At 38.0% G+C, this 9,619-nt stretch overlaps 1 protein-coding gene and 1 non-coding gene across 2 annotated transcripts; both read right to left on the minus strand.

Moving 5' to 3' along the window:
* Positions 1-808: 808 nt before the first annotated feature.
* Positions 809-911, minus strand: LOC123952384. Its single transcript, XR_006820634.1, has one exon. It is a non-coding gene; the product is annotated as a U6 spliceosomal RNA (small nuclear RNA).
* Positions 912-1,987: 1,076 nt separating this feature from the next.
* Positions 1,988-8,140, minus strand: SSMEM1 (serine rich single-pass membrane protein 1). Its single transcript, XM_046020104.1, has 3 exons — positions 7,958-8,140; positions 4,181-4,235; positions 1,988-2,481 (listed from the first exon to the last, which is right to left on the minus strand). Exons 1-3 carry the CDS (start codon positions 8,138-8,140, stop codon positions 1,988-1,990), a joined length of 732 nt encoding a protein of 243 aa, XP_045876060.1.
* Positions 8,141-9,619: the final 1,479 nt, after the last annotated feature.

Consider the following 9,619-nt stretch of genomic DNA (forward strand, 5'->3'; position numbering starts at 1 on the left):
TCTCAACTTTGGTGTCTGGCCCAGTTTGGGTACGAATCCTGCTAAGTAAGTTTATTGAGAGTCCCCCACCCTTGATATCTGATCAAGTTTTTCATCCGCTATCTTCCATGTCTGAGTCCTTGGCTGCCTTTAGCAAGAATCCTGTTAGGTCAGTTTAGCAGGAATCCCCCTACCCTTTGATGTCTCTGGTAATTTTCCATTCACTGACCCCCTTCCTCTGCTCCTTGGCTATCAATCACAACTTGTTCTTACTGTATTTGGAGTTGAACTTGACCTTTCTCTCCTATTGCAATAGATTTAACCCCTATTACAATAGTTTTTTTCTCTCCAAGGTATGGTTGATAGATTTATTTTCTTTTCTAGCACTTTGTAGCCTAGTTATTTTTTTTAATTCTTCAATCTTAACCTTATTGAGTTATAATCCCAACTTTAGAGTATAAGTTTAAGGTGTACAACATGGTGATTTGATACACATATATATTGTGAAAGATTACCACAATAAGACTAGTTAACACATGTCCCAACTCACATGACTACCATTTTGTTGTGTGTGGTGAGAACATTTTAGGTTTACTCTTAGCAGCTTTCAACTGTGTAACTGTAACAGCATTGTTAATTACAGTCACCATGCTGTACATTAGATGACCAAAAACTCATTCAACTGAAAGTTTGACTAATATCTCCTCATTTTCCCCAGCCTCCGCCCCTGGGAACCACCACTGTATTCTCTGTTTATGTGAGTCTGGCTCTTTCAGATTACATGTATAAATGAGATGACAGTATTTGTCTTTCTCGGTCTGACTTATTTTAAAATATGGAATGCTCTACCAATTTACGTGTCCGCCTTGCCCAGGAGCCATGCTAATCTTCCATTGTTCCAGTTTTAGTATATGTGCTGCCAAAGTGAGCACTATAGTTGTCTCGAATAAAGTCCTCCCCACCATATTTAACAAGTGTCCGGGGCACCTGGTTGGCTCAGTTGGTTAAGCATCTGTCTTTTCCTTAGGTCATGATCTTGGGGTCCTAGGATCAAGCCCCACATCCGGCTCCCTGCTCAGAGGAAGCCTGCTTCTCCCTTTCCCCTCCTGTGCTTTCTCCCTTTCCCTCTCTCAAATAAATAAAATCTAAAAACAAAAAAAAGGGGCACCTGGGTGGCTCAGTTAAGTTGGGTGTCTGCCTTCAGCTCAGGTCATAATCCCAAACTCCTGGGATCAAGTCCTGCATTGGGCTCCCTGCTCGGTGGGGAGTCTGCTTCTCCTTCTCTCAAATAAATAAGTAAAATCTTAAAAAAAAAAAAGTGTCAAAATAATTTTTTTCTTTAACATTCTCCACAATCTTTGGACAATAACCACGTGGACAACCCATGGCCCAGTCACCCTCTGGGCCATGCTGCCTTCTGTCCTTGTTCTACTTTGGGAATCAGGTCTTTTTCCAGCCTCTTGAGTTCTTCTTCCTCACCAGCTCTAGCTGACACATGTGCAACAACACAGCTCAGGGAGAGTCACCTGCAAATATGGACCTGGAGAATACGGTCCATTCCATGCCAGCCAATGTCACCTAATTCAGTCAGTCAATCAAAACATTAAATAAATATAAATAAAAAACAAAACATTAAAAAAATAAAATAAAAAATAAATTTAAATGGTTTCTGAACATAAATATATTTTCAAAGAGCTTCCTTATTTGTATTACAGACATAAACAAAATACATACACTCAAGGAATAAAATATGTCTTGTGCTCTTTTGAATTAAAAAATCATAGTAGAAGCAGGTCTTTGATGTTCCAATGGTGCCATAAACAAATTCACAGGCCTGTTTTTGGATAAAGGATTATCTGAAATTTTACCTCTTGGGTTTCAAGTATGTTTTTGTTGTTAGTAGAGAGACTTTATCGTAAAAGCCTCTGCATCTAGAGCTCTAGTGATTTTTTTATGTTTCATTCGTCTCTTTCATCTGGCTGCAAGTAAGGTAAGGACTTGATAAAATTCAAAATTTACTGAATTTTGTATTAATGTCAGGTACACAATTTTCCTCTTGATTATCTCCCTTCACGTGGGTTACTGAAGTACTCTGAAGGAAGTGGCGGGTCAACCATTCATTGGTTCTCATGGCTTTGCAGTGGAGGCAGGGCCTTTCCCTGATTTGGCAACTTCCCACATTCCTTGGCCTCTGAGCTAGTTTTCTCTTCTTAATACTAGCTGGTGATGGATGGTGTTCACTTTCACTCTCCTTCCACGAGGAGGCTCCCGAGTTCGATTCTTCACTGTCACACTCAGTAGTGTCACTATCGTGTTGGATCTGATTCACCTGGCTGAACTGGGAATGGCGCCTGGCTCGTCTTTGTTCAAGATAGGCATTGACCAAAGCCACTTCTGAGTCAGTTACAGGGGTAAGTTGGCTCTGCTTTGGTATTTTCGTCATTTGTAAAGAGTCCCAGTCACCATCTTTGCTTTGCCGCTTCCAGGAAGTGTCTTTGCTTGCTAACAACCAATGAAACAAATCAAGATGTTAGGCATATCATTGGTTACTGCAACTTCGTATTATGTAAGGAAGTCTATGGCATGTATGGACTCAATCTCGGTTGCCATTTGGCAAGCCACCACTTGTCTTGCAAGCGTTGGCAACTGCCTGCCTTTTCCGGTATGATACCAAGTCCTCTAAAGACCAGAGGGGTCAAATAGATGCTTGACACATTGCTTTGGAAGCCTTGTGGACCCCTGATATAAGATCAAGGGAAAGGTCACCAAGCTTTACCAGAGAAGGACACTGTTTTCCCTTGCCTTGAAGTCTTAAAGATTCAAGTATGTATGTGCATGTGATTTGGGTAGCAGGAAACTAAAAAGGGTCTTTTCTTTACACAGTGCTGTGCTGGAGTTGTCTTCTACCAGCTAGCTCACAAGAACAGAGAGTTAAACTTACAGGAATTCTGTGACATGGTTGTTAAAACACAGCCTATTAGTCAAAATTAAATTATACAAACTTACCATTAAATCCATTTATTACATATAATGTAATAAATATTCTAAACTAATCTGTTCCTAATTATTTTATTAGATTTTATTAAGAAATAGCTCTTGAAGCTATTTATGTCTGTGGTATCTGGATATTGGAAATACTATGTAATGGTGTGCTACCGTGCATCTCTTCCCAGCTCCACTTCAGTAACATCATGTTGGTAATTTGCAATCAGTGTGGGAGGGATAAAAAGCAACAAGCACTAAAAATCAGGTCTTGTTTATGGTTTTGTTGATTGTCTCGGCTTAAAGTGGCAAAGAACATGTTACTAACATAGATTCCATTTAGAAGTGTCATCCTTTAGCTACTACATTGTGAATCGCACCCCAAAACGAGGAAATATCCTTCCAGAGTATTCTAAAATGATTATCCAATTCAGGAAAGAAGTCACATCATTGACAACCAAATTAAGTTATAACATACATCTTCCTGCTTCCTTCACCTTACTCCTTAACTTAAAAGAAACATAGCACTCATATAGGACTACACTTGTTCACCCATTGCAGCCGTTCGTTGGCTTAGGATGCAAGGGTCTGGCAGAAATCTTGGGAAATGCTTTGTCAAATTAGCAGTCTATTACCATAAAGTGAATTATATATTTTGTTACTTGTAAATTGTGTGATATACATCCTTTATATCAGCAACATTAAAAAAAAAAAAAAAACATGCGGGACACCTGGGTGGCTCAGTGGGTTAAGGCCTCTGCCTTCAGCTCAGGTCACAATCCCAGAGTCCTGGGATGGAGCCCTGCATCAGGCTTTCTGCTCAGCAGGGAGCCTGCTTCCCCCCCTCTCTCTGCCTGCCTCTCTGCCTACTTGTGATCACTGTCTGTCAAATAAATAAATAAAATCTTTAAAAAAAATGTCATGTAAAGCTCATAGTCCTATAGCAACACTAACAATAAAGTTTTATGAAAGGCAAACTACATGCAGGAAGAATGCTTGAGGAATAAAAAGAGAACTTGAACTCTACGTACTAGTAATTTATGGCCTCTAGCAGCTCTACTGAAGCAGCTAAACTGTCCTGTGCTAAAGCAAGAGGCCCATCCAACGGGACCACCACAGGTCTGGGGAGGCCCTATAACCACGTTCGGTTGTTTGCTTTCCACACTCAGCACATATTTCTCTCATTATAGTTCAATACCAAATATGTACCAGCTCTCACCTTTACTGATTGAGGTGCTGGTCCCACTGTCTTCGTCCTTTTTCTTCTCCGACATCTGTTTCAGAAATACAGGTCAGTAATAGCAGTCTCAGTTGACTGTTTTTCAAGTCCATAGAACACTGTTGCCCTAGACTCTTGGGCAATGTCTAATTTTAAACATTCAGTACAATTCAATAAATTCCTATGGAGCTCCTATTACAGTGATCATTTCATCTGCTGCCCACTGGAAGACCAGGCTTTGATAGCAGAGTCTGCCAAAAAGTTTTGAACCAAGCGAGATGGAACAAAGACTTGAGAGAAAATAATACTGATGAAGATCTATGGGTTGTAAAGTTTTCCTGTACTCACATTGTAAAGAAATATCATTTAAATATCATTTAAAAACAGATTTGATAGTACTGGGATTCATTTTAAATTACATAAAGTAAAGACTTTATGAGGTCACCTTTTTTGTAATCCTTGAAGATCTTTACCAGAGTTCATAAACTTACTATCTCCTAAGTCCTTCCGAAACTTTCCTCTAAAATGCAGCCATAACATTATCTATGGATTTGGCAACAAAAAAAAAATAGATTTCTTTGAATAGTTCCTCAAATACCCTAGCCCAATACTCCATAAATAAATTTGTCCCACTGTTCAGATTAGTGTCTCATTTTTTGATGTTGAACATGATTTCGCTAAAATATAAATATAAAACAACTCTTTCAGAATATATCAAAACTTTAGAAATACTCATAACACTTTTGACATGTAATAATTCTTACTAGGAATCTATCGCCAGGAAATAATCCCTCAAAGAGAGAAAACTTTATGTACAAAAATAATCACAGTGTAATTAGGATAATATAAAATTCAAAGGTAGGCAATGGTTAAATTATGGACAATCATAATATATAGTTATAAAAATTATTATAAGAAAAGCATGTCTCAACATGAGGAATCAAGATACAAATTTGTATATGCAGTACAATCACAAGAAGGCTAAAAACATGAAAAGACTTTGAACAATGTACACAAGTATTAACAATGGTTGACTGTGAGTGAAACAGTGATATTTTTCCTTCTAACTTTTCAAGTTGTCTACATTTGGGGAAAACAATGAATTTTCATAGAAAGTCAAACTTTCTTTGGGTTGAAAATACCATACCTAGGTATCCATAGCTACAATCCAGGATCCGTGGCCCATTTCTTTCTTAATATCTGATCTCTACAACAGCAGGCAAGTATCTTTAATGAGATACCTCTCTGCTTTTTAAGTTACTGCAAACATTCTCTGAAAAACTTAAGAGTGGAATCCTCTTTTGAGATATCTCTCTTTTCACAATGATTGGTGGGGGGAGGCTTATTTTAAATTTAATATGTATAGAGATAATTATTAAATGATTAGAAGTTCATACACCTAAAATTTTGTCCATGGTAGTTGGTTATTTCCAAGTAATCTAGTGTGTTTTTTTTTCTCATTTTTTGCACTTATAATTTCCACACTTTCTGTAATGCATACTTTTATAATGGATAGGGAGAAATGTTTTAAAATATTTATTAGGTTTACATCATTTTTACAGAAAGCTTCCATATTTGACTTGATGTCAAATCAAAACAGAATCTCAAAATCAAAAGATTTTGCATCAAGCTAAGTGGAATCACATGAACTGTGGTTACCAAAAGCACTTTCTCAACTATCTGTGTGCGATTCAGTGAATGAAAACATCAGCAGCGCCTGCCCTGAGGAGTAGGGGAGAACAGAGAGGAGATCTAGGCTATGGCTCTGCCTTTCAGCCAGGGAACAGCTCTGCAAGTTTAGCAATTCACTTAACACCTCCCAAAAGCTCAGTTTCCACACATGCAAAATGAGAAACTTGGACCAGTATTGTTTGGAAAAATACCAGCACTAACAGTCTGAATAAACACTAAACAAATACACAAACTAAATATAGTATTTATAGTCTCTGAAAGCAAAAGGGTAAATGCATCTGAAGGAGTGGCAAATCCAGAGGAAATCAGCGTGCTTCGCGTTTGAGGATAATTACCACCACATTTCCATCACGCTTTTACCATGACTTCAAGGTTTGTAAATAAAGGCCCATAGTTTAGCTGAGAAAATGAAGTTCAAAGTGAAAGAAAAATTCCATCCTCCTTGACTGGCTCTCATATGGTTCTCAGATTTCAAATCTGGGACCCTTCACAAGAAGCAGTTCAGCCCATTGTAACTGCCATGGGGGTACAAAGTGAAAGACGAAACCTCTAAGATAATTAAGGTTTTAATCAGCACTGAATAGATTTAATTCAACATTTCAGCTATGCTTTGAAGCAAATGAATTACATGGCAGGAAACCTGGGTCTATTTCTCCTCCAACATTTAACCACTTGTGTAACATTGGACAAGTCACTTAATTTCCTTGGGCCTTATCAATTAAAAAAAAAAAAAGGCAGGGATACTAGTATCTTATTTGTCTACAAAAAGGAGGCTGGACTGTCTGCTCTCTTGGGTCCTTGAAGCTCAGACTCTATGATTCCAAAGAGCTGATAAAAGCAAAGGAACAGAAGAATAACTTAGATCTTTTAAGTAGTCTTCATGATGAAATTGCCAGGAATCAATTTCCATTTTTTGTTAATTTTCTAAAGTAGCTTTTCTGGCCAATCCAGACAAATTCAATATACTTAGCTAGGGCGTCTAGGACACATATAAGAGATCACTATTCTAAATCTCCTTTTGGCAAAGTATCTACTTTAAGAAGTATTTAGACTTTAGATGAAACTTCTTCTTAGGAGGAAGAGGTAGTGAGGGGAAGAATCTTTTATTATTATAATGGAATCCAGCTGGCATAGACATAACAAACCACCTTCTCTCCATCTAGTGCTGATGCAGCACTCAGTCTAGCTGACCATTGCCAGCCCAGGGTGCTGGCTGTAATGCCAAATGATGGTGGTCTGATTAATCATCAGCCTGGTATTAATGGTCAGCAAGGACGCCATGTCAGCAATTTATAAGAGCTTGCTTACTCATAATATGCTGGAAATACACAGTCCTGAAAACCTGGGCTACCCCCTTCCTAAGAGGATGGTATTTTCTTTTGCTAGTAGGCGGTCTGAAGTGGTGACTTTTGTTCTGTTTAGTTTAGTTTAGTTCTGCATCTTATCTTTCAGGAGAGGACATTGCCTCCTTCTTAAATCTCCCAAATCCTACAACATGTATTCTATAAATATGACAACTTTTGTATCTTTGATTAGAATTACGTGGCTACAAAAGGAATTTGGAGGTCATTTACCAGTAGGGAAGTTTATCCCAGCATTTCACAGCCTATGGACAAACTGCAAACAACTTAAATGTCTCCCAATTGCAGATTTGTTATGGTGCAACCACAAGACAAGATTACGTAGCCATTAAGAGTGCTGCTGTGTGAATATGATTTGAGGAAATGTGACAATATAATATTAAGTTTTTAGAAAGGATATGAAAATGTCTACACTACCAACCATGTAAGATCAAAGAGAGATTGAGAGAAATATATTGAGATAGAGAAAAAGAAAAAACAAAACTAAACTATTACTCCAAAATATTAACAAGGGCTCTCTCTAGAAAATAGGGTTACAGTAGTTTAAATTTTCTTCTTCATCCTTTCTGTATTCTTGGATGCTCTAGAAAGAGATTGCATTATTTTTAAAACTAGAAAACAAACTTCTAAAAAGTAGCTTGACCAAAGTAAAGTGAATTTATTTTATGGAAAATCCCCTATGATACGGTAAATATATTATTTTAAATGAAACAGGATATCCTACCCAGAGAGAAGCCCGAGAGAAGAACATCAGGACCAATATAATGACAAAATACCAAAGCAGGAAGCTCCCTATTGTCCCGCAAGAGTCATCCTTCCGGCATTCATATTCCTGACTTGGAATGGTAAAACTTAAAGGTATGGGGGGAGGATCCACCTCCCAAAATAAGGAAAAAAGGTCTCCCATGATGGCTTCTTGCTTTGAAAATAAAGCATGCTCAAAGGAATGAAGATGACTGGGAAGTACTTCACTCCATGTGTATGACAATTTCCTTGGCAACCATTGTGACATACGCTTCAGTAACTGTGACAGGAACTGAAAAACACTTCTTGGATCTCTAACTTTTCGGAAGATTTATCTTAATTATTTCTATGAGAGTTATGGTATTTCCCCCACTCATCAATAGGGTGCATTCTACCTTAATCTTTTTTTATTTTCCCGAAACTTGTACATACTGTATTTTCTTCAAATTTTAATGTCTGTAAAATCTAAGTTTCTGAGGTATCCATTTTTTTCAGTCTCTGTATGTATCATATCACTGTAAATTGACATGCACCCACCTAACATTTTATAGACTGAATTATGTTCCCCCCAAATTATATGTTGAATGAATAATCCCCAATTTGACAATAACTGGAGATAAGGCCTTTAAAGAGATAATTAAGGTTAAAGAGGTCATAAAGATAGGGCCCTAATCCAGATGACTGATGTCCTTATAAGAGAAAGAGACACCCCATGGATGAGTGGACACAGAGAAAAAGGCCATGTGAGGACACAGAACGTGGCATCTTCAAGTCAAGGAAAGAGATCTCAGGAGAATCCAGTTTTGCTGGTGCCTTGGTCTTGAACTTCTCACCTGCAAAACTGTGAAAAAATACATTTTTGTTGTTTAAGCCATCCAGTCATGGTATTTTTTATGGTAACCCTTGCAAACTAATACATAAAGCCAGTTATATAGCAAAACACTAGATATAATAGTGTTTCTTTTTAAGCCTTCAATAAGTGCACAGTAACTTAAGGACATTGAGAGAGGAAATAAAGATGTGTCTGGTGTAGGGGTGCCTGGGTGGCTCAGTCTGTTAAACCTCCTTGTCTCAGCTCAGGTATTTTGATCTCAGGGTTGTGAGTTCAGACCCAGCTTGGGCTCCATGCTAAGTGTGGAGTCTACTTAAAAGAGAGAGAAAAAAAAAAAAAAAAAGATGTGTGTGTTGTAAATGACATCAAATGTATACAATTTCTTAGGAAAGAGATATGAAGTGGGGAGGAACCTGGTATTCTAATTTTGACTGTACACTGGGCCCCTTCACTTTGAATAATTTTTGAGTAAGTTCATCTCTGAATCTAAAACTAGAGCAAAACATCATTGCTGCTAAGGCAGTCTAAAAATGATTAAAACCACAGTTTAAAAAAAAAATCTGTTAGGGGTGCCTGGGTGGCTCAGTAGGTTAAAGCCTCTGCCTTCTGCTCGGTCACGATCTCGGGATCCTGGGATGGATCCCTGAGTCTGGGATAGAGCCCTGAGTAGCATCGGGCTCTCTGCTCAGCGGGGAGCCTGCTTCCCTTCCTCTCTCTCCACCTACCTCTCTGCCTACTTGTGATCTCTGTCTGCCAAATGAATAAATAAAATCTTAAAAAAAAAAATCTGTCAGATCTTTAAGAGCATAG

The sequence above is a fragment of the Meles meles genome, chromosome 10 (assembly GCF_922984935.1).
Source record: "Meles meles chromosome 10, mMelMel3.1 paternal haplotype, whole genome shotgun sequence".
NCBI lineage: Eukaryota > Metazoa > Chordata > Mammalia > Carnivora > Mustelidae > Meles > Meles meles.